This window comes from Puccinia triticina, chromosome 3A, assembly GCF_026914185.1.
Source record: "Puccinia triticina chromosome 3A, complete sequence".
Lineage (NCBI taxonomy): Eukaryota > Fungi > Basidiomycota > Pucciniomycetes > Pucciniales > Pucciniaceae > Puccinia > Puccinia triticina.
The window spans coordinates 7,272,954-7,297,586 of record NC_070560.1 but is presented as its reverse complement, the minus strand read 5'-3'; the positions used below and the strand labels follow the sequence as shown (position 1 = coordinate 7,297,586).

The window sequence follows — 24,633 nt, the reverse complement described above, 5'->3', positions numbered from 1 at the left end:
TAAAAACTCGTCTGAGAGTGGTTTTTGTGATGTACAATAAGGTATGTAGTGTGAAATAGGAATTCAGTGTGTGAAAAAGAAATTAATATAGTGTGAAAAGAAATTAATATAGTGTGAAAAGAAATTAATATAGTGTGAAAAGAAATGACTACTTTGGGAAAGATGATCACGTCTAAGATGAGATTTATCAACATGTGAATGCAAATCTTTGAGGGGAAGTATGTGGGAAAACAAAAACAGCCTGAAGTGGCTGTGCGCCTAGTATGAGCTTGAATCTACGTGTGAAAATAATGATTAACTGTACTAATTTGTGGCGTGATTGATTGATGCTGAGTGGAGTATCACAAGTTTTCTGGGTGATAAAAAAGATGTGAAATCTGAGTAAAAAGATTTATTGTAAAGAGTTTGTACTAAAGTTATTTATTATGTAATTTATAATGTACTTTATTATATAAAATTGTACCATTTTGACGTTGTTGAGAGTTGATTGGTCTCACCACAACATGCAGGAGAAAATTCATGGAAAATATGTATGGAAAATATGTGAAGACAATCAATCTAAAAGACAAAAGGCATACATAACTCAAACCAAGATGTGTGTGAGCATTTAAGAATTGACTGTTTGCCTTGGAGGTCTCAGGCAAACTGTCAAATTATTTCTCCAGCTGTTTTCAGAAGCAAGGGGATATTGAAGTTCCCGTTAGCATCCACCAATCTAGCCCCCTTTTGCGTTGAACAATTTTATTTGTGGCTCTGAACCCTGCATTTTTCAGTAAGTTTTAATTAAAGGTATGAAAACTGTACAATGTGTAGTCCTGTACACAAGGTGTGTATTCCGAAATGATAATAAGCTATTCACACTTTAGAATCTAAAATTCTTGAATGTTCCATCACTTAGTAGAAACTAGAGGCCAAGGCGGCTTTGCCGCTGCAAATCCAAGGTCCAATTGCACAACCACCTGCACAGCATCAAAAATTTAAATCCATTCTGACAGCTCTGTTTATGAAGCTTAGGGCTAAAAACCCTTCAAAATAAGGGTTTTGGGCCCTAGCACTATAACTGTGCTGATGTAAACACTGGTAATATAAATTACTAAGCTTCTTACATGGCAAGTATGGCTGTACAAGGGTTTAAACACTCTGTAACAGAGGAAGGATTAATTATGTAGTTAATAATATGTCATTATTAATTACAGGGAATTAATTTGGCGTAAAAAGTAGGTGGTAAGTGCTTAAACTGATTGGCTGCTTGACAGAGGCGGAGGTCTTATGGCAACTACTTATCAGGATAAAGCTTTAAATATGCTGATAAGGGATTTTTTGATGATTTAAAGGGTTTAATCCAGTGGATTTTGTGTGCAAAGGGTGGTTTTAAAGGAAAAGAGGCTACAGTAGTAGCAGGGGAGAATATTCAAGGCAAACTTACAGTTTCTGGGTGGTGAATGGTCTGGGGGATCTTTTCCTGAGGGCCAAATAGGCCTCTATTTACAGAGGGGACTTCAGTGGGCGCAACCACTAAGTTCTTTTCTCCCTATTGTAGTATCCTGAGGTGAATGTGTGAATAAATCTTGGCTGTGGGCATTTTATTTGTATTACAATAGTCTAATTTCCCTGACTCAGTAGCTTTATTTTGTGTTGTATGGCTTTCATTATTATTTCACATATTATTCTTTCAGTGCCAATCAGGACCTTTCTAAGGCGGCTGCGCCGCTGCAGGTCCCAAAACCCTGTGTCAACTTCCTAAGGGTGCACCCACCATTTCTCCCTTGGCATAGTCATTCCCTTCCAGGCGCCTCCAAATTATGCTTGAGATTATCTCATACACATTCATAAATTTTGATTGGAGGACTTCTGGTTGGCTAAAATTCTTAATATATAGGGAATAGCTAAATCTGACTGGCTTGTTGAAATTTATCAAGATCAAGTTTTCACCAGCAGACAAGTTTTATTGCCTTCCTCTCATGATATCCATTAGGCAATGTTAAGTCTGAAAAGAAATGAGTTCGGTAAATAAATGGCTCAAGCTTTTGATTCAATCTTAGAAGCTCACAAAGCCACTTGGGTCTAGGATCACTCGGACTTCACCAGGACAAAAGAATTGGCGACTGGTTGCTTGGAAATAATACCGTGGGGCTCTGAGGTAAAATGGTGAGTTGATGACAAGGCCTGCAAACAACTTGTAACATTAAGTCCTTTTGGGTGTCAATATTGATTGAATTACTGTGGGGTAACACCAGCAGCGGTAAAATAAGTTAAGGAAGCAAAAAAACAAACAGATACAAAAAAACAACTCCAATCCCTCGGTGAAATCACATCTCATCAATTCAAAACAAGTGTTCAACGCCCTTGAAACCCCATTGTTTTCCAAGCTTACAGAGGTCCCGGGCGCGGCCATGCGCTGCGTTTAGGTAGCGGCCTTTGTCACCAAGCTCCTTGGGAACAATACCGTTAAGGAGAAAATTTTGGCTGTCCATAAAGCCAGGCGTGCCCAATGAGGCACTCTGGCCATCGAGATAAATGATACGCAGAGAACGGTTAGCTGCATATTTTGGTAGGTCAATGCACTGTGTTGGTTGCTGTTGGTATGGTCGAGGGCGAGCAGCTGATGATGCAATTGAAGAGGTCAGCTTCGAGCATGAGGCTGGGCTCGGGTTGAAGGCGGCGGGCTTGAGGCCAAGCCTCGGGTAATCTGAATTAACTTTGTTTGTCACAGCTTTTGTATAATGATAAAAAAAATATAGCTTTCGACGTCTGCGGAGAGGCTGGAGTTGTCTTTATCTCTGAGCGAGAGCCGGTCGACGAGGGAGGCGAGGGAGACGGAGGATTTCTGGGACATGGAGCGGATCTTGCGGAGGAGCTGTGCGGAGGGGAAGATAGGGTTGGCGGGGAGAAAGGACGCGGGCTGGGCGGCACTGGTCGGCACCGGCAGTACCTCGCAAGCTTTGCTGCTGCTGATGCTGCTACTTATGCAGGGCGCTGCTGCTTCGTCCTCGTCGTGGGCCGTGCTCCGGGGCGCCTCGTCCGATGCGTCCACAGGGTACTTCTTCTTCCAAGCCGCGCTGATGTCAAGCAGCATCTGCATCTGGGTCTCCATGAGCTTCTTCAGGGCTATTGAGGTGGCCCGGGAGCGCAACGGGCTCAGGACCGAGTCCGGCGATGAGTCGTACGAGGTGTAGGGGTGGTCAAAGTAGTGCGGCTCGTCGCACTCCTGGTCTGGCGTCGAGACTGAAGAGCGCTCGAAGTACCGCGTGAATCGGCTGTCCTGGGGATCAATCAGCTGGACAGAAAAACCACAACACAAATCGATCAGCAGTCTGTTCTATTGTGCATCCTGTGGGCGCAGTGGCTTACAAAGTTTGGCATGGGGATCAACGGCTTGAGTGCGTTTCAAGTGTGTTCAGGCTGGAAAAGTGGACCCAGGGGGCCAATTCAGGTGGCATGGCGGGCGTGGGTGGTGCAGGGGCCACGTCGTGGTTGTAGCCGGGGTTACGACGGGTGGATTATTATTGGTTGGTTGGGCAACGGTCTTCGGAGGACGCCCGTGGCGAGACTTTTGGTGGTGTATGGTTGTGGCTTGAGGTCAGCATTGTTGGTGGGGGGATGTTTGAATGGCAACGAGGCGAGGACAAGGAATTATAAAAGGAGGGGTGGGTTTGGTGTGATTTTCCTCAGGCGACCTACAAGCTGTAATTCAGCCAGGGGTCGTCTCACCCCCGTCCGCTGTTGCATTTGCGCAGTCCGGCGGGGAATATTCGGGGGCCCCCCTGTGCTTTCGGGCTGGGGGTCCTCTTCCCAACGCTTTTTAACCCTGCTAGACAGGGATGGGCGTTGGGCCACGGTGTGTCAGCTTGCTGCGCTGGGTGGTTGGGTGCGGGACTTTTTTTGTATGATTTTTTTTTTGTGTGTTGCTTCAATTGTCACCTGAATTTCATTCTGTGATTGCTTGATTTGTAAAAGGGGAAACCTTTGATTTCTTTTTTGTAATTTGCTCAAATGTAGGGGAAACCCTTGAATTTTTTTTCTGTGAACCTGAAGCTTTAATATACTTGGATTTTAGGGAAAACTAAATCCAGTAGTTTCACATTTTGTATTTCTGGGAGTCAAATTGCATGTTACACAGGTTTTCCTACCTTTTTCCCTGTTCTTGAAGAATATAAATTTGATACCAACCACTCTCCCCAAATAATATCATGGCTGAAATATTTCCCTCACTAGGATTCATCCACCATTTGGCTGATCCTCTGAATTTGCTATACTTGACAAGTATTTTTCATAATGTGGTGTTGTTTGGTTTTTGAATTAAAACAATTCCACAATGAAAAATATTGCCTGTCACTTGACTAAAGCTATATTTTAGCATAAGGATAGGTACATTCTTGGCAACACTTTTGTGCATTGAAGCTTGTGTTCAAAATTGTGATCATGATGAACCAAACACAAAAATTCAACAGGGCAATAAGGATGTGCTGACATTGAGCAACAGATCATTTCACAACAACTTCACCTACAGTTACCCTTCTATTGGGGAGGAAGTTTAACAAAGTTTCAGATGACATTGAACTCACATCATACCAAGCAACTGACAAAATTACGGTCTGGCACTCTCTAGAGAGTGCAACAAATCCCTCCCTGGTGAATTATTGAGCTTATGAGTACACCTTGTGGAGTCTGGAAAACATTTTGGAGTGATGACACACCATCTGATGAACACATGACATTGTGGGCTGTGGTAGACAATTTACATGCAATTTAAGTTCTTCATATCAAACCAATTCTTACACATCTACTTTTTTTAGCAAACATGGAATGCAACTCCCATCAATGCAGAACTCAACCCAATTCCATTTTGATGATTTTGAGAAACCATCTAGATTCTGTAAAACCCAATTCCCCATTTTGTGATTCTTATAATGACCAAATACACATGAAAAACTAGTGAGATAAAAAGAATCTGTGACACCTTTTTTTCTTTGAAAAAATTCAAAAACTCATTGTTTTCCTTTCAATCTATTGCATAACTGGTCAATAGAGTGGTTGAAAATGGTACTGAAGAACTTTTTTGTATTATGAAGAGTCTTTTCACGCTCTATTGTAATCTTGTGATGGAGGTTTTTCCTGCATGATTTCATCCACGCCTCCAACAAAGTCCAAAGACCAGAGTAACGAGCAAGGGATCGTGAATTGGAAGCCTTTTCTTTTATCCTCTTTTGATTTTCAAGGTCTTCGTTGGCCACGATTTTTTTATCTGCAGAGGCGCCTGTGAGCAAGTAATTTTTGAAGAAAGCTACTGCTTCTTTTAGTTTTCCTCCTACTTCTTCTTGCAGCTTTGGGCCACTAGGTATGATTGTATTCATCATCTCAACATAAAATAGGAATATTATGAGAAGATTCCGCAATCTAAAAGATTCACTAGTTTCTGTCTTTTTAGCAAAAGAAGTGATGTCGCTGCCTGTTATCTTGTTCCAATGTGTAAGCCAAACCTGCTGGTTTTCCAAGAGTGTTTTGAATGATTCATGGAGGCTTTTTCGTCTATGATTTGTAAGATCTTTTGTTCTATCAGACGCAATCTCTTTGTCATATTCCGCGGAGTTTGTTGTTTTTCTGTTTCTGCTGAAATATCCCTGATAGTGTTCAGCAAACATAAACTCTGACATCTCCAGTTTTTCAACTTGTAGTGTGTCAATCAGTTTGGAGATCAGTTGTAAAATTTCTGTGTCTCTGTTCAAACACACCTGGAAGATGTTTGCGGTCGAATAGCCGAAGACCGTTTTATCAAAGACTAGTAAATGTCCTATTTGGTCTTCCTCATGGCCAGGAATCTGTCCTTTGCTACCGGAATTCGTAACTATTCTCGAATGTGTCGACGCGAGGCCTTGATTGTTGATAGGAATATGATGGGGATTGTTCATTGTAAACTGATGCGGAGTGCTTGGAGGAAGCCGGTGGGTGGTACTCGAATCACTTATACCTTCTCTCGCCAAAATCCATTCTTGATTAGTAGCTGTATTAAGGAGTTTACTTGACGTTGACATTAAGGTAGGACTGGAGCTGAAATTCGGGGGCAATCGACGGATGATACAATTGTTATCGCCTGTGGAAGAAGAACCCGGTTCATGTTCTTCCGGCTCGATCAAAGCGCCCCTTAACTTGCTAAAATTCCGAGATCTCTGCACCGATGGCGAGTCATTATTGTCGGGAGGATCCGAGTTTTTTCGTTTCATCTTATCCTGCGGAGATAATATCCTGCTTGATTTTGAAGCCAAGTCTTGATATTCGATTGGCCGACTGAGAACCAAAGGACATTCTCTTAGCCTAAACGACACACCCTCCTCCTCTGAATTTCCATTTGGACCTATATCCGGTCTATAGTACTTGACGGAATCGTCCACGCGAGCGGGACGGAGAGCTTCTAGATCCATCTGACAAGGTCGAGGGGACAGATAAATCGATGGATTCACTTGAAATGCTTGTCTATTGGGCTCCCATCCATTGAGATTGTTGCTTGGGTGTTCTTGCAGAAGCCTAGGAGAAGTCGAAGGAGCCCTTTCTCTCGTAAACGTCGGTGGTCCCGTATTTCGGAAAGCAGCCGGATTCATCCGAGGTTCATCCATCGCGTAGCAATTGATGGTCCATAATAAAACAATAATAAATTGATTCATGCTTGCTGTTTGTTGATCCGCTATTAGTAATAGATATATCAAGCGGTGAGGATCGGAATGGAGGTCGACAGCTTGATGATTCAAAATTGCAAGAACACCGTTCGGGGAGGAAGTAGAAATTCTTCTAGCAGGTGGTCGATTCAGAAATCTGGTCTTACTGTTGATTAGAGAAGCACAGTGGATTGGCTGTAAAACGCGAAAATGCTCGAGCACTTCAACTTGCAAGTTCCCGGCCTGTTCCTCGTCGTCTTGAAACTTAACGCGCCAGACATTAAATGCAGTCTTCTAGACCCCACCGATTCAATTTTTCTCACAGCGACTGGAGTGACTTGGTCGTGGGCACATGGGCCATTCATTTTTCATCTGGCCTCTTCGAAAAGTGCTTTTTGCTTGCACCGCGCGTCTCTACTACTGTAGGCGCTATTCATATTGACTTTACTCGTTTCAAGGAAAGTCGACACCACCCAAGCTTCCAAAGTGTGAGGGCACACCTGTTTCTCCTCCTTGTTGAAGGACAAGTGCATATGACAAATGTAAGAGTAATCCCACCGCGGACTCTACACTGGGCAGGCATGGGTGATTTACGGACCCGCACGAAATTCCTGATCCACCACAGTTTCTGGCTAGAGTGAGGTACACAGGCGCCCCTCCATCAAACTCGGTTATCGGCGGCCCTACATCACAGCCATGTCCACGCAATCCTGAAGGATATTGCACTGCATAAATTCTCCATGTCCGGATTTTCGGAGGATTTGCCAGCCTGAAAATCCTATCTTGAGTGAACTTAGGCCAACCTTCATCGTTTCAGGGGCCGGGGAACCGGTAGGGTTCCGATCCGGACCCCGAAGATCCTGCGCTACCCGACCGGATACCGGGTCGGGTCGGGTCACGGGATGGGTCCAGAGATACCCGGTATCCGGTCGGGTATCTCTGTTGAGGAGAGGGGCAGAGGAGATGAAATGTGGCAGAGAAACATTTTTATTGGTTATGTAAGAGGGGACTGAAACAACAACAAGAAATGATAAAAACTATGATGTCGGTAATTTGATGTTATCGACATCAATGATGGCCTCAGCGAGCCAGTTTTTGAGGCAGATGAGGGACTCCAGGGTTTCAACTTTCATTCGATTTCGCGTGTAGTCCTGGATGTATCGACCGACCAAGAAAGCCCTTTCTGTTGGGGCACTGGATGCCGGTACTGCGAGGTAAGTTCGAGCCATTGTTGCGAGTGTTGGAAACTCCTCGGAATGTGTCTTCCAGAAGATTAGAGGATCACAAGACTCTTCTTCGCATTCGGAGCTCAAGTAGCAATCAATCTCTTCATCAAGCGAAGACACCTTCTGCTTCTTCTTTTTGAAAAGGCTGGACTTGATCGTGTTTTTGGGGACCACTGCAGAGGGTTCGTCAGTTGTGTGGTTGTTGTAGCGGTTATTCACAAATCTCTCGGCTTCACGCCGAAACTCGTCAAGAATAGATTGCCTGCTGCAAGTCATTATCTCAAGGACCTCAGCAGTGAAGATGTTGGTTTTGATGCGTGGGTCGAGCAGTGTAGAACATAGATAAACGGGTTTATCAATTGCAGAATCGAAATATCCCTTCAGCTTGTTGAGCATAGCATCCGCGGCAGGAATCAGTTGCCTAGCACCATACTTCTTGGAAGCCTATCAAATTGGAAATGTTTGATCAGTATGTTATCGTATCTGATACACACTGAAATGAGATTGAAAAGAGGCGGACCTCTGTAAGTTTATCCATTAAGCAAATGTATACCGGTGCTGCAAGGACCAAAGTTGGAGTTTTTTCGGGCGAGATCGTGTCTGTTGCTTCTTCAAGAGGCTCCAAAAGTTACAGAGCAGTTTAACTTTATCCCATTTGTCTGGAGTAACGTTGTACTTCTCACCCAAGTTGTGGGTTTCACAGAATTCCGCAATACAAGTTCGAAGGGTGTGTGCCCTCCTGAGCATGTAGAAAGTGGAATTCCAACGGGTTGCAACATCATCGATCATTGATAACTTTTTTCCAATCAAGCGGATGGTGATATCTGAAAAAGACGCTGCTTTTTGAGTGGAGCGCTTCAAGAAGGTCGTGAGGCCGCTTATCCGAGAGACAACAGTTTTCACTTCTATCTCTTTTTTTTCATCGTGTAGGATGTTTGATAGTCCCGCGGGAATTGCTGCTGGTGCCGGTGGTGGTTGAGAGAGTGATTTGATTGCAGCTTGCGCTGCAAGATTGATCACGTGTGCCATACAACCAAGCAGGCGAGTTTGATCGTCGAATGGAATACAACTGGATAGATAGGAGCCCATTGTACCATTGTTTGCCGCATTGTCGGCCGTGATGCAGAATATCTTGTTTGTAATTCCAAAAGACTGAAGTACCTCGACTAAGTGCTTTCCTAGATTGATTCCAGCGTGACTTCCCTCAACAATACGAGCAGCTAACACTATTGAACAAAGAGAGAACTTCTTATCAATCCAGTGGGCTGTCACTCCTAGTATTGATTGGTTACTAGGGGAAGTCCAAGTGTCGCAGGTTAGGCTGATCTGGGACTGGATTCCACGGAGCTGTTCACGGAGGACTTGTTTTCCCTGTTGAAATGTGTCACAAATGAAAGAGGCTAAGGTGTCAGCTGAACAAAGTAGATTTTTCGTATCCGGGTTGCAGAGTCGAAGGAGCTCGTGAAATTCTTCATTCTCAACAACAATGTAAGAGATATTACAGTTGATGAAAAAGCGGGCAATGGTGGCGGTCAAGGAGGCACGGTCGAGTTTCTTGGGCAACTTTCCTTTAGTTAAGAATTTGGTGATTGCACCTGTATTTGATTTGCCCTCGGTTATTCTGTGGCAGCGGTCCAAGTGGTTGATCATACTTTTGGTTGATCCCTTCGCGTCAACGGCAAGCCTTGTGAGGCATAAGGCTTTTCCTCCTGGAGTTTTGTTGACCTGGCAAACATTGAAAGACACGTTGTTGGAGGTCGTTGGCTTGAAATATTGCCAAACCCAACTTTTCTTGCTAGAAGTTTTGGATTCAGCGTTGACCTGTGGCGTCAAGTGTTTGTTTTCGGAGTCTGAATCGATGTCGATCGGTTCAGGGTCTTGTGCAGCGCGTTTAGGGACCATTTTCGGATGGTGGTGGTGATCAAAAACGGCACAGATTCCCACTATCACACGTCAGAGCCTCAGTAGCTCAATTTTGGGCGATATCCGCCGGGTACCCGGCGTTGGGGCCGGATACACCGGGTACGGATCTCGGGCAGGCAATACCCGAACCCAGGGCACCGGATCGGAACCCTAGGAACCGGGGCGGCGCGGGCGCGGCGCGAAACAGACTGTTTGATAATGGAGGACTTCCTGCCGATTTAGAAAGGTGGCTTTTCAGTTTTTTCTATTTCTATTTTTTATTTTTCAGCAGAGAAACTGCTTGAGAATAGAAAATAGAAATGGAAAATCACATTTTGCCGGTCTTCTAAAACCGACGGGAAGTCCTCCAATAGTGTTATTGATTTCACATAAATATCACACTGTATATCCTATGCTTTAGAGTAACTATAAGGAATCCTGTATCTTGATGCGGGACTTTGTTGTCCTATTGGGGGTACAGCAGTTCTTTATAAGGTTGGGAAACTCCCGAGCCGGAGCCAAATAGGCCATGACAATAATAGGGGGATTCAAAGTTGGCCATGCACATGCACTTTTGCGAGTTGGTGTTCAAGGCTTTTATTGAACACCAAATTCCAAAAAAACATTCAAACAGGCTTAGGGGGTGTAGTACAGTGTGGCCTGCAGGCACTTTTGCAACTCAGTGTTCAAGAATGAACTTGAACACGGACTTGCAAAAGGGAATGCAAGTCACATCTGGTCAACTTTGAAACCCCCTAATATGTGACGTCGCAACAGAGACGCCTGCAGCAGACCGGGGTGTTTCACTCGCCTCGCTCTTAAAACAGGGGCTGGTGTTAGCTTGTGTTAAGCTAGAGAGATCTTGGGGCTTATGAATGCGATACCCAAAAACTGGTACAACCAACTATAGTATACAACCATAAATACAGCCAACTACAAAGCTCTATATACACATGTAACAATATTCTTTTTTCTACATGATATAAATATTGGAATGTGAATGAACGGCCAGTTTAGAAGTGATGATTGAGAGATTGTTCGATCTGATTAGAGACCAGCAGGCAAGGATGGAAGAAGGACAAGAAATCCTCGAACCGGTCCAGACACGCGTCGTCTTGCTGTCCGGGGCTGCTGGGGGGGAGGCTGAGCTTGGAGGCAAGAAAGGAGTCTCTGAGGAGGTGGACGAGATGGTCTGAGAAGTGGTGGTCTAGATGGAAGAGAGAAGAGGTGTAGAAGGAGGGCTCGATGGGATGGTCGAGGACCAAGTGGCCGTTGATCCAGAGCTTGAACCGCCTCCGAGATCTGGAGAGTTTCAGCTTGAGGCTGAGCCAGCCCGGGGGGCCCGGATCGCGGGGGGAGTGAGGCCGGCGGAGGAGCCAATCGAAGTGGAGGTCGGGGAGGGGCAGGTTCATCATGACTGCGCACCGGACGGGCTGGTGGAAGCGCGGGGTGTGCAGCTGGAAGACCGCGCGCGGGATGCCGGCGAAGATGATCATGAGGAACTTGTGCAGATAGCTGTAGATCTTCCGCAGCTCGATCGGCAGCGCCTCCAGGGAATAAAACGACACCCTTCGCGCCGCGCTCTCGTACGAGCGTCCCAGCTCTTCCTCGCCAGCCTCGCCGTCCACCTGTCTCTCCGTCTCCAAAAGCTCAATCTGTTTATATATCACACACACACACACACACACACACGGGGACCATCAAGCACGGTTAGTGAGCGACAAACTAGGGCGTCTCCCAGCGGGTGGGTCTGGCCACTCAACTTGGCTGCCATCCGGGGAAATGACGATGAGATCGGCGGGGATGGGGTCGAGCAAGGCCGGGTCGCGGAGCCATAGACGAAGCTGGAGCCGGTCGACGAGCTGGTGCTGCGGAAGGGTGGAGGATTTGAGGGGCGAGTTGTTGGACGAGAGCTGCAGGATGCCATACTTGATCGGGCGGATGAAGGCCGACAAGCCTTGGGTGTCGATCCGGTCCACTGGGGGGAGCCCGCCCGATTCGCGCAAGCAAGGACCGCGGGGCTTGGAGGATTTCTTCTCCGATCTGGGGGCTTCGGCCTGTCGTGGTGGGTCTGTTTCTTCTGGATACGGAGCGGACGTAGGTCTGCCCATTTGGGGTGAGAGTGCTCGGTGGTGAGGGGCGGCTCTGGAGGAGAAGGGGCTCAGGGGAGGGTTTTTCCTGGCTGCGCCGGGCAGGAAGTCGGGGGTTGCGCTTGTGGGATTTGGCCTCGGACTATCTGGGAGGAGGACTGGGGCACGGCGTCTACGATTGGGTGATGAGGGGGTGATGGGCTGCGCGTTGGAGGTGGAGGGGTGTGGCTGTTGGGTTTGGTGGGGATGATCGGAGAGCAGCTTGTGGCTCTGCTGTAGTCGGCGGGGATGGGAGTCAGTGGAGAGTTTTAGCGGGCGCTCGTCATGGAGACTGGTGGGCGGTGGCGAGGTACTCCCAGAAGAGATGGATGATAGGGAAGAGTAAGAGGTCGAGGAATAGTTTCGGGGTCGATATCCCGAGGACTGGCTCATCGAGTCCTCCTCCTCCTGCTCGTCGTCCTCGCTGAGACATTCGGAGTCAGAGAGCTGGACGGAGAAGCGCGTCTTGAGGCCGTCGATGGTGACGATCGGGTTCCTGGGGGTGGACTGATGCCGGATATGCCACGGGGAGTGCCGCCGGGTGGGGTGCTCGTGCGTCGTGTGGCGGGCGTGGCCGGGGGGGAGTGGCTCGGGTGCGGAGACGACCCGGCGGGGGGCGGCGAGCCTGAAGGAGGGCGAGGGCCGGAGGAGATGGTCGAGCTTGATGAGCGCCTTGAGCCGGGGCTGCGGGCGGGGGAGGTCTCGTGCAGGGTCGGCCTGCTGGATGCGCCGGCCCATGAGTCCGAGGCTGAGTGGGCTGGGGGCTGAGGCGGTGAGGGGCGATGGCGGGAGGGGCAGGCTGGCGTGGCGGTCGAGGACATCCTGGAGGATGCTCGGGTCGGTCGAGTTCAGGGGGATCCTCGCTCGGCGGAGCATCCTGGGCGGTCCTTTGTTGGCCTCAAACTCAAAGGCGCGCCCCCCCACTCTTTAGACAGACGCACACACTCCGCCCGCTGCCCTGTGTTCCTGGCGCAAAGCTAGTCCGATTCCTGATCGACACGCCGGCTCGGCGGCCGGGCAGTGTCGCGGGCCGGCGCCGGCAGCTCCGATCTCGGCTGCGGCAGGGTCGGCCCGTGATCCCCCCCGGCCGGCGTGCTGGCCAAGGGGGGATGGTTCTCTCCCGAACCCACTACATTCTCATTATGGACCACGCTGAGCCGGACACCCAGACCACCGCCGAAGAACACGGCCAGCAGCTCTCCACCCTCCTCAGCGCACTCGCACCCATCCCATCCCACCAGCACCCCCACAAACGACCGAAGCTAACCAGCCAGCACAACTCAGCCCCCAGCCAACCACCAACCGAAGCAGCAGCCCAGCCCACCTTCGCTCAAGCCCTACCCGCGCTCCAGAAAATCATCCAACGCCCCGGCTTGCTCGATAAAATCCAGCAGGTTCGGCTCCACTCCAACCCCCCTCAGAATCTTCCTGCTAACTACTCACCTCGCCCGCCCATACATCTGAAACCTCCGATAGATCAAGGAGGATCAGGACCAGTTCGAGCTGCGGGCAATCGATCAACGCAACCAAATCCAAGCCGAACTCGACCGGACGATCAAGAAATTAAGCAAAACATCGCCTGCAGACTCATCCAATAGGTAATCACACAACTATCATCATCTACCACATATTCCCAAGAATCACTCATCTTCTTTTTTTACTGGCTTGGCTGTTGATGATCAGGGTCAAGCACGAAGCTCAAATCGAGGTATGTAAGCTATCTCATGTGGCTGTCGCTGTCTCCTTATCTTCTTCCACCCCAGCGCGTGCATCAGACCGTCAAGAACTAATGCGACTCCACTTCCATCGACTAATGACTTTAGAAGCTGAAGGCCGAAACCAAATCTAAACTGGGCGTATTGGATCGATCACTCTTGTCACGATGGGATCAACTGAAACTCTCTCAACTGCTTGCACTCAAAAACGTACCCTTGAATATCTTCTCTCTCTCTCTATAATCCATCAGAAATGTCTGGATGCTGATTGTCGGTTTTTATTCACGCTTGGAATCTGCAAAAACCTCGGGAACAAATTAAACCCTTCTCACTTTTCATTCGATACTAACCCACATACAAAACATCCCTGGTGTAGTTGAACGTTCCCACGTTTGATGATCAATCTGAGAATCAATTGGCCCCAGATCATCATAACATCCATCAGCAACAGCTAGTCATCGATTTCCTGATCAAAGCTGTCAACGACCGCCCATCAGAATAGTCGAAGATGGCTCTTATGATGATGATTATCTGTAACAGTATGTATTTGTGATGAGTAGGATTTCTTTTGTCTTAGCTTTCTTGTATCGTTCGCTTCTTTTAAATTCAAGAATAATCATCTAGAGTAGACCAAAGGTGCATCTTACCACCTCAACATCAGGGGTTCCTATCCTTGACACCCTTGCACCGGCTGTACATATCCTCCCCTTTCCTGCATCTCCATCCGATTCCCTTCCACACAAGACACAGGGCGTGCCTCCCCCTTCCTACAAACGCAGCATGGCGCCAGATACAAACGCAGCATGACACCTAAAACAGCTGTTTTCCTGATTCTCGTCAAGTAGGCCTCCCGCGGCGGTAATTCGTTGATGCTACATATTTTCCACAAACATTTCCACGACGCCGGAACCCTTCACTTACGAGCAATCATAGCGCCGGTGCTATGGGTTGCAATAGAGAATCGTCCCGAAGTTGCTGCAACGGTGCCTCATCTCCCATCCCTTCTAGCACCCCGGAGCTTGTGTGGACAAAAAGCGGCGTCAACTCGAAACCTGAGAGGTCAAACTTTGTTTCACTTCAAATGTATATTCACATTGTATCAGCCAACTAGCGTGCAAGGCTAACTTAACACAAGTCCCCCACATCGGAGGGCCCTGGTACAGCCTGGGCTGGCGCGAGGCGCGATCTCCGAAGAGAGTCCCTTCGGGACGCGGGGGTGCCCCCCCTCCGTTCGTGAGGCTAGCGTGCAAGGCGGACCTGAGGTGGCTGATCTGGGCAAGCATGTTCGGGTCCATCTGAGTGAGTGGCATCTTAACTACAAAGTCCCTCATCAAAACGGAAGGAGGACTCAGTCAGCTAGGGATTGACAAATACCAACCGCGAAGGATGTGCCAGCCTCGGACGTGAGACATGCTTCATTAATGTGGTTGGTACATTTCCCCCGTGCTCTTCGATATATTCTTGAGTAGTGCAAGAAGTAGGTCGAGTCGATGGGCCCTCACATTTTGGAAACTTGGTTGGTTTTGATTTCTTGAAACGAGTGATTGTACCAATAATAGTAGAAACGCGTGTTGCATGCTGCACGCGAATTTTCGAAGACGCTGGATGATAAGCAGACGATGGCATTAGGGGGGTTCACGTAAGGCTGATTTCGAAAATCAGCAACCAAAACCAGCAGATGCAGCTTTTGAAAATCGTGAGAAAGCGAAAAGGTTTGGCTGGGCAGCTCCCCTTTGGAAGCAATCTGCAAGGCATAAACCTTACTCACAGGTGCATGAGCAGACGAAATCAGCATTGCTTTTTTTGCAACGTGAACCCCCCTATTAAAGTCGCTGTGGAGAAACACTCCATGGGGTCCATAAGATCTTAAATTCTGACATCTCAACTTTCGAACCCACGAGGGACAAGATAACTTGAAGTGCCAAGTACAAGCCTGTTTGCATTTCGCATCCAAATCGCTCTGTTTCTCTCATCAAATTATAGAATTTCTGAAGAGGCCTAGGAGAATCACTCCGGCATCACCGAACGCAGATCTCCCAGATCCAAATAATCAAACTGCCGACCTTCCTTTTGTTCCTTATCGCGTATTATCTACCCACCATAACAAACGGGTCAAGAAACCCCAATCATGAATCGATTGGTTTTCGTGTTGTTATGGACCATCAATTGCCACGCGATGGATGAACCGAATCCCCTCTATAACTTTGCTACTTTCCGGACTGCGGGACAACCGACGTTCACGCGAGATTGGCCTCCTTCGACTACGTCTAATTGGGGGTCCAACAGACAAGAGTCTCAAGTGAATATTCCTTCAAAATTTTTATCTCACCAGCCTTGTGAGCAGGATAGAGGAGCTATCCTCCGTCCCACTCGCGTTGGCGATTTTGTTCAGCAGGACAACATGAGACGGACAAACTCGAACCCTATAGGCTTTCGCCCTTATATTAACCCACAATCGATACCGAGACCTCGGAAATTAATCAAGCTAGCGGGAGGTATCACCGAGCATGAAGAACAACCGAGTTCTTCTTTCGAAACCGACCATACTAATATCATCAATCAAATGCCCCCGAATTTGAACTCCAGTCCTTCCCCCATGTTGGCGCCAAGTAGATTCATTAATGCAGCTAATAATCAAGATATGATGTCGGTGGGCGAGGGGAGAAGTGAGAGGAGTACTGCCTGCCGGTTTTCTGCAAGCATTCCGCATCAGTTTACAAATGACAATCCTCATCATCTTCCTATCAACGATCAAGGGCTCGCGGTGACACATCCGAGAAAAGTTACGAATTATGAGACTCGTCGTGACGCTAGGGAAGAAGAGGTTCCTAACTATGCGGAAGACAAATCAGCAGATTTATTAGAATTTGATAAAACGGTTTTTGCCTGTTCGGAGGCAAACTTCAAAGACGAAACAAACCTTCTTAGCATCTCCGACATGTTTGGCGTGCTAAACGCCAACAAACTGGTGATGTCCGAACAACAATTTATTACTCACTTTCATAGATATTTCAACAAAAACTGTTCTACAGGAAAACCACCACCGAAGAATTTTAATTTGGATTTGAACGCTAAACCGGAAAGTGTCAGTGCCCATAGGAGAAGAGACCAAATCAAGGCTTTATCCATCATCTTGCAAGACCGGGAGTGGTGGTATAGACATTGGGAGAAGAAAACAGGCATCAAGATCAAATCTTTGGCTAACGATATGAACAACAGTCCATCTCCACAAATGCTGGCAATTCTGACAACATACTTATTTTATGTTGAGATGATCAGTACACTTGTCCCTCGTGAGCAGGATGTGGGAGACACAACAGGAAGTCAATTAAAAGAAGCAGTGAATTTCTTTAAGGCTCTCTTCCTCCCTGAAAGTACCTCCGTAGCAACACAAATCAGGGCCAGAACAGCTCTTGATCCACAAGAGATCAAAGAAAGGGCCCCGTCAACCAAACGCTCCACCAACTTTTATGCTGGCCTTTGGATGTTGTTGGCGGAGTGGATGAGATTATATAGAACAGAACTCTTTAATGCGCTTAAGGAAGATGGAAAAACTATTCGCACTACTCAGAATTTCTTCAACACTGTTTTTCGCTACACTGTCGAGAATCTTGGCAATAGATTGAAGGGAAAATGATTTTTCTTCTTGTTTTCAAGAAACCAATTGCAATACCAGAAGAAAGAAAGCTTATTTTTGACCGACTAATGCTTTATGTCTATTATTGATTCCTGATATTGAGAAAGGAATGGTCCTTTCTATTGATTTTTCAGCAGAATCAAAATGTGATGAGGTTGAATTTTCCATTAAAAATGGGAGCTCCATCCCATGTAGAGAATTTCAATTGGTGCCCATTACCCCACACCACTGTCCACCACCGGGCACCCGTGCTGCATTGCTGGGTTGAGTGCAGTGCAAGGTACCAGTTTTAAGCCAAAAAGCGGTGTGGTAACCAAACCTAACAAATAAAAAATCCCCAAAATTTTGAGACAGTTTGGCCATGTAACATTAAAAAAGCTACACAGGCAGCAGGTATCTTCCTACTAAGCCCGCCGTGAACCCCATATATGTCATGTTATGATGCAACAATATTGCTAGATGGTTAATGGGAAGCATATTCAATTATCTGTGCTCTCAAATCTTTGTGCTTCTGGGACATGTAACAAAAAGTTATTCTCTCAGTATGTACTGCTGGATGTCAAAATAAAATACATCAAGAATAGATTTTTTGAGGGTTTGAATATTAAAATAAAATTCTGGGCATTTTTCATGCAGGAACCCATCCTCAAAAGTCCAAGTAACCACAAAGAACAGCCCCCACTGACTTAATCAGAAAACCAAGTGAGCTCAAAATTCAGATTTTAAACAGCTTTTTATGACAAGTTTGATATTCTGAATTTTGATATTATTTTTGTTGTGTATAAATGAGTAGAAAAACATGGAAAAGGGGGTATGCAAAAACCAGGTATGAATGCAGAAAAACTGGGCATGTTTAGTAACCCCCTATTTGGGGTGTTTTTTCTGCTCCACATGTTTGACCTCTTTCAGATATAGGAAAATTTAGGGACTTGTGACTGGTCCCTGGTCCTCACCCCACCCCCCAAACAAAAGATGATTGGGATCCAAGACCTCCATTTTGGGCTAACCCCCTCCAATTCTAGAGTCCTCAGATGGAATCCCACTTATTTGTGCTTGCAGGAAACCTCTGTTCCACTTGACATTTATGGTGTTCAAAGTTGGTTTGCATAAATTTATGCATGTATAAATCATAAAATCATAATTTTTTTTTTTGCAGGGGATATGACTGTCTGATTATTAATACAAAATTTCCTCATCAAAATATTTTTATGATTTTATGATTTATGCATGCATAAAATTACGGGTTTACTTTGCACACGGAGGGAAACTCGTTGCGCACGGGAATTTCCGTTGACTCGACGTCAGGTGACGTTGGGCCCCCCTCCGTGCGCGCCACCAGCTCCCCTCAAAAAACTATCCGCACACGGGGGTGCCGTGCGGTGACAGGTGGCTGGGTTGAGACACTCCGGCCATCTGGAGGAAACAAAACCCTTGGTGACCGGCACAGACCGGTCATCAAGAGGGTATATCACATCTCTCTTGATGACCGGCATTCAGGTCATCGGGAGGCTGCATCCCTCTTGATGACCGGTCTATTCCGGTCATCGGGAGGCTGCATCCCTCTCAATGACCGGTACAGGCCGGTCATCGGGAGGCTACATCCCTCTTGATGACTGGAATAGACCGGTCATCGGGAGGTTACATCCCTCCCGATGACCGGAGTAGACCGGTCACCAAGAGGATACATCTCTCTCAATGACCGGCATTCCGGTCATTGAGAGAACACATCCCTCTCGATGACTGGCATAGACCGGTCATCAAGAGGGATGTGTCCCCTTGATGACCAGTACAGACCGGTTATTGAGGGGGATGTATCCTCTTGGTGACAGGTCTACTCCAGTCATCGGGAGGGATGTAACCTCCCAATGACCGGTCTATTCCGGTCATCAAGAGGGATGTAGCCTCTCGATGACCAGTCTATTCCGGTCATCCATTGGGAGGGATGTAACCTCCTGATGACCGGTCTATTCCGGTCATCAAGAGGGATGCAGCCTCCCGATGACCGGCCTGTATCGGTCATCGAGGGGGATGTGTCCTCTCAATGACCGGAATGCCGGTCATCAAGAGAGATGTGATATACTCTCTTGATTACCGGTCTGTGCCGGTCATTGAGGGGATTGTTTCCTGCGGATGGCCGGAGTGCTTCACCCCGGCCACCTGTCACCGCACGGCACCCCCGTGTGCGGATAGTTTTTTGAGGGCAGCTGGTGGCGCGTACGGAGGGGGGCCCGACGTCACCTGACGTCGAGTCAACGGAAATTCCCGTGCGCAACGAGTTTCCCTCCGTGCGCAAAGTAAACCCGTAAAATTATGCATACCAGCTTTGAACACCATAATTGGAAAGCAAATTTGCCATGAGGTGTGAGCCATCAAAAGCTGATAACCAATGAAGGGGACAAAGATGGTGTAAGGGCTGTGCCCTTCACAACTCTGATACCAGATGAGACCGGTTCGTGAGGGTTTCTAATGTAAATGCGTGGTATTATTTCAATCTAGTCCAGCATGAGAAAGGGGTTATTCTCACCTAGTCCAGCATGAGAGAGTGGTTAGTTTGATTTCTCTGCTGTACTAAGAAAAGGGGGATCAGGATGTGAAACCTACTAAGCAGGGGTTTTACATATGGTGCACTCCAGAAAAATTGTTTGGGGTTTTTCTTGTGCGGAGGTGGCTATATTTCTAGTGAATAATTAAGCAATATGTATGTGTTGGATTTCTGTCTTTCCACTCATCCCTAAAACCCCTTTACTTTCCCTTCTCCCTCCATTCCAACTACTTTATCCTCCTCTATGGACTTGTTTTCAGATCAAAGCTATCCAACACTTATGTTGCCCCCTTTCTATGTGGTCTGTCTTTTATTCATGGTCATGCTTCTTTCTTACTGATCTTGTAGACTTTGATCCTTGCTCAGATTAGACTGTCAGCTTTCCTTGTTTACTGCTTATCCTCTAAATTGCGCGCATCTCTGATGGGGATATCAATGTACCTTTTGACATGTTACACTGAGTTGAGAAGTTTCAAATTCATTATTATTTTATTCATTATTATTCTCAAACCACAAGTTGATGCCATGTACATAGTCTATTTAACCATAGCCTAGTCCGAAGCAATCAACCCATTGGTTCTCTCCCTTTTTTTCCGCCATTGAGCCGATCCAGTGAGAAAACCTCCTCTCACTGTCCAGCATATCCTTACCGCATCTCCGCCTCCCTTTTTTTTGGGTTCTCCGGTTGAAAACTTATCAGTATGGTCTGAAGTTGGCCAAATTGCCAATTGAAGTGCCTGGTGTTGAAATAAAAGTGTATCACCTGATAAAATAAGGTGCTCCTCCTCTTTTCTAGATAACTTTGGGTTTGAATGGTTACCGGCTCTGGGCTTCTGCAACATACATATCTCTTCAGAACTCTGTGAAGAGCCTGATATGATCTGCCTATTCTACGTAAGGTGCAACCTCTCCGCTGTCACACAGTAAACTCTGCAAGCAAGTAAGAATTTGGGTGGGAAAACCTCTCCGCAATGTAGTAACAAAGAAAAGTTGAGTAAGAATAGCCATAACTACAGTAATACCATAAAATTGAGTAATATGTAGAATTCATAGAATCCCCCAATGAGTGAGAGAAAAGCTTCCCCAAATTCCTTCTTCCTCCACCTGTATAACTCCTCTCCCAGCCAATTTTGCCCGCGCACTTCCTTTCCTGCACTTGCCATAAATCCGCGTACCTTGCTTCCAGCCTAGTACCTCTCCAACGCCTGCTCTCCCTCACCCTCTGACTAGTCTCCAACCCCAGTCTCTGCCTGGCGTCTCCAACCCCAGTCTCTGCCTGGCGTCTCCAACCCCAGTCTCTGCCTGGCACTTCCTCCCCAACGTCATCTGCGCAATGCCATCCGCTTCTGCTGCCCCAGTTCACCTGGTGCCAGTCCACACTAATCAGTCCGTCCAGATGTCCTGCCGTAGTCCTACTCCAACCAATCCGCTAAGTCCGAGCATTGGGAGTGTGGCTTGAACCCTGGTTCTCTTGTACCTGTGTTGAGTTCCCAGTCCCACATCTTGCCCTGTTTTGCCCACACTCTCCGCGTGATTTTGTAAGTGATGCATTCAAGGTTTCCCTCAGTCTACATATGGGAGGCATAAGCATGCATGCTTATCATCTGTTTGGATATGTAGACTGAGCATTTGCTCAGCTGCCCCACTGCATTTCTGCCTGTGCTGCAGTGAGTGGACATTCTACACCGTGGTGGTAAATCCGGGTGGTCACTTTGGTACCCCGCGCCAAACTTAACCACCACAATGTGTGGCAAAGTTGACGGAAGATATGTGTGAGAGTGGAATGGACAGATGACATGTGTGGGAGTGGGAGTGGGGCTTGGCGGATGGTGGGCGGAGGATAATGGTTTTTCTTTCTCTCATGTTGTTTTTCCTTTTCTGCAGGGGGGGGGGAGGGAGTTTTCCCCCCATCATCTGATCATCTTATCATTTAGGACTTTTTACGGATTTTGCTTCATTCTTGCGATTACTCTGGTACGGATTCCTTACGGCAGAGTTTTTACTTACATGGGCGGAGTTTCTCTTTTTTGTACTTCTGGCAGATTTTACTGTATTACTGTGGCTTTCTACATGCTTTGTGGTTATTCTATACATTAGGGGGTTTCAAAGTTGGCCAGATGTGACTTGCATGCACTTTTGCAAGTCGGTGTTCAAGTTCATTCTTGAACACCGAGTTGTAAAAGTGCATGCAAGCCACACTGTACTACACCCCCTAAGCCTGCTTGAATTTATTTTTGAAATTTGGTGTTCAATAAAAGCCTTGAACACCAACTTGCAAAAGTGCATGCAAGTCGTGCATGGCCAACTTTGAATCCCCCTGTTACTTTTTACCTGCGTTTACAATTATTTTGCCTCATACTTACTTGCGGAGCGGAGCAGAGTTCTCCAGATCACCCAACTTTACCCGGGAATCACCTTGGAGCGGCGGGGTCCTGCCATTTCTATGCAGGGAACACTTTTGTTCACCACACCGCTTGGCTATATAAATCACCACACAGGTTGGGATTCTTGGGTATTATTTGATTGCTGGGAAACAGAAGTGAGGGGATTTTGAAGCGTGTTTTTGGTTGCATTCTGCCTTTTTTAATGGATAAGAACAAAATAAGAATGGGGAGGGTGAGGGGAACTGTAAGGACAGGGAAAAACTCATGTTTTTGGATTTTTTTGCTTGCTGGAAGGTGGATGGGATGTCTTATGGGGGCAGTTCTGGTGCAAGGCAGGGGGATTGGAGGAATGTGGATGGAGGATGGAAAGTGGCAACACTGAAACCTTTCCAATACATAGATTTCATTGGTGATACTGTCAGAGGTGGATCCCACACTGCCAATACAGGGCCAAAAAAAGAAGTCAAAGGCGGGTTTGATCAACTCCTGCTAAATTCAGCAGCTCTCTCAGCAGTCCCCTGGAGGCCAAAAACACCTTTTGGGCTACCAAAGTTGGACTCAGGCCATGCAAAAGCAGCTCTATTGGAGATGCTCTAAACATACTGATACACCAAAATGTTTTGCTCAAAAGTTGCACAACAGAGGTGTTGAACTTGAATGGATGGATTGCATTTATTGAATCCAGATCCCCTTCCAAAATTTCTAATCCTTCTTTTCATTGACACCATCATAAAAAATGGTACAATACTCAAAAATCTGCAGATCAATGAAAACCAAAGCATCCAATGTCAGCCAAGTGCAACTAGATTAGTATTCAGATAAGCTGGTAGTAAGTTTCTTTTATCATTCATATCAAAATTGGCTTATATATAGTCTATGATAGTACTGACACAGCTGGTAAAATTCATTGAATCTAAGCTAAATTTACCTTGGTGCTCAGTGCCTGGTCACAGATTTTTATCCGTGACTTATGTTTCCTCAGCCTGTGTCCCCCTCAACAGCTGGGTTGAGACTGGTTTCTTCAATGAATTCATTGGAATGGGGTTATCAGAAAATTGTGAGTACAATGATAGTATTATTGCACTTTTGATCAATGTGCCCAGTTTTGTGGCCGCTTCACCAGGCTCAAATCACCACTCCACCTTGACCTAGGGATGGCAGCACCACCCCTGAGGTGCGCCAATGTGCAGTCCATGGTTTGGAAATCCTTTAATGCAAGCAAGGACATTGAGATTGAGGCTGATGAAAATGAGGGCCAAGTAAATAACTAGGTAAATACAAGCTCAACTGTTTTCCTAAAAATATATATGAAATTGTACCCTGGCGCGCCACCCCTGGGCCTGGGCCAGCCAAAGGCATGCACCGGCTGCAAGGAATCAAGGAGAGTCCTTCAATGGGGGTCAAGGATAGTGGCACAAAGGGGAAAGGGCACAGTCACAAAGACCAAATCTAGTTCACAGGCTATAATTCTTGACCAAAGAGAGAAACAGGCTATCTGGGAGAGATGTGGAAGCAGATCTCTCTTGTGAGTACAACTGGAAATAAGGATGAAGGAAAACAGAGAGATGGAGAGAAAAGGAGGAAAGTCTTATCTAGCCAGGAAACATGTGGAAGCAGATCTCTACTGACTAGGCTGAGGGCAAGAGGCAAGGACTATGCTCTTGATATATCACAAGGTATGTTTTACTTGTGAAACTCCACGAGCTGCGGGGGCTTCACACCTGCTAGCAGGTTTGTTAGAGGTGTCCATTGGCGTGCACTTTTTTCAAATGCGGCACCATCAACCTTCACAACTGGAGGACTTCCTGTCAATCTGGGAACTCAGATTTTTCCAGATTTTGCAGGGAAATCTGGGCTCAATCATCCAAAATCCCAGATCTGCCTAGATTTCCCTGCAAAATCTGGGTTTTCAGATCAACAGAAAGTCCTCCACTTTCTTTTTATCTATCACAAAGATAAAAGTAAAAGCCCTAAAATGAGTTTTGACCATCCCCTGTTCATTCCAAGAAGGACTGTTTAGGCAGCTTTAACCACCAACATGGTTCACACTGGTAATGAGGAATGGGATGATAAGGTTTAATCAGAGCTCATGAGGGCAGAAACTTAAGAATCCCTTTCCACCACAGATGAAGTGTCATCAAGAGACACAAGGTTATAACTCCAGCTTCTGATTGGATAGAGTGACAAATGGGTTGACGGGTGAGATACATAGAAAATAAAATTGTAAGCGTGTATGCGTGCGTGGCAAGTCAAGGTAAGAAAAATAGAATCGAAAAGGCTAGTCATCGATTATAGTAACAAATATACTTGTGTAACAGGGTCATCAATCTAGATAGAGAATACAAGATAGTTTTTGTTGGATCATCCGTGTGTGTGTAAAGATCCAATAGCGTGTTCACTCAAACAACAAACCACCATTAAGTACAAGAATTTCCAAGTAACGTTACG

At 46.6% G+C, this 24,633-nt stretch overlaps 5 protein-coding genes across 5 annotated transcripts; 2 read left to right on the top strand and 3 right to left on the bottom strand.

Annotated features, from left to right (window-relative positions):
- Window positions 1-2,324: 2,324 nt before the first annotated feature.
- Window positions 2,325-3,363, bottom strand: PtA15_3A795 (uncharacterized protein; the record flags this gene model as incomplete). The annotated part of the gene is made up of 5 exons (XM_053167798.1): window positions 2,325-2,501; window positions 2,566-2,679; window positions 2,750-2,912; window positions 3,042-3,277; window positions 3,352-3,363. 5 exons carry the CDS (start codon window positions 3,361-3,363, stop codon window positions 2,325-2,327), a joined length of 702 nt encoding a protein of 233 aa, XP_053018980.1.
- A 1,625-nt stretch (window positions 3,364-4,988) lies between these two features.
- On the bottom strand, window positions 4,989-6,659 carry PtA15_3A794 (uncharacterized protein; the record flags this gene model as incomplete). The annotated part of the gene is made up of 1 exon (XM_053167797.1): window positions 4,989-6,659. The coding sequence occupies one exon, from the start codon at window positions 6,657-6,659 to the stop codon at window positions 4,989-4,991; it is 1,671 nt and encodes a 556-aa protein (XP_053018979.1).
- A 4,132-nt stretch (window positions 6,660-10,791) lies between these two features.
- PtA15_3A793 (uncharacterized protein) lies at window positions 10,792-12,783 on the bottom strand (the record flags this gene model as incomplete). The annotated part of the gene is made up of 3 exons (XM_053167796.1): window positions 10,792-11,433; window positions 11,542-12,291; window positions 12,361-12,783. 3 exons carry the CDS (start codon window positions 12,781-12,783, stop codon window positions 10,792-10,794), a joined length of 1,815 nt encoding a protein of 604 aa, XP_053018978.1.
- A 233-nt stretch (window positions 12,784-13,016) lies between these two features.
- Window positions 13,017-14,124, top strand: PtA15_3A792 (uncharacterized protein; the record flags this gene model as incomplete). Its single annotated transcript, XM_053167795.1, has 5 exons — window positions 13,017-13,301; window positions 13,384-13,505; window positions 13,591-13,615; window positions 13,731-13,832; window positions 13,999-14,124. The coding sequence occupies 5 exons, from the start codon at window positions 13,017-13,019 to the stop codon at window positions 14,122-14,124; spliced, it is 660 nt and encodes a 219-aa protein (XP_053018977.1).
- Window positions 14,125-15,798: 1,674 nt separating this feature from the next.
- On the top strand, window positions 15,799-17,259 carry PtA15_3A791 (uncharacterized protein; the record flags this gene model as incomplete). Its single annotated transcript, XM_053167794.1, has 1 exon — window positions 15,799-17,259. One exon carries the CDS (start codon window positions 15,799-15,801, stop codon window positions 17,257-17,259), a length of 1,461 nt encoding a protein of 486 aa, XP_053018976.1.
- Between the last annotated feature and the right edge of the window lie 7,374 nt (window positions 17,260-24,633).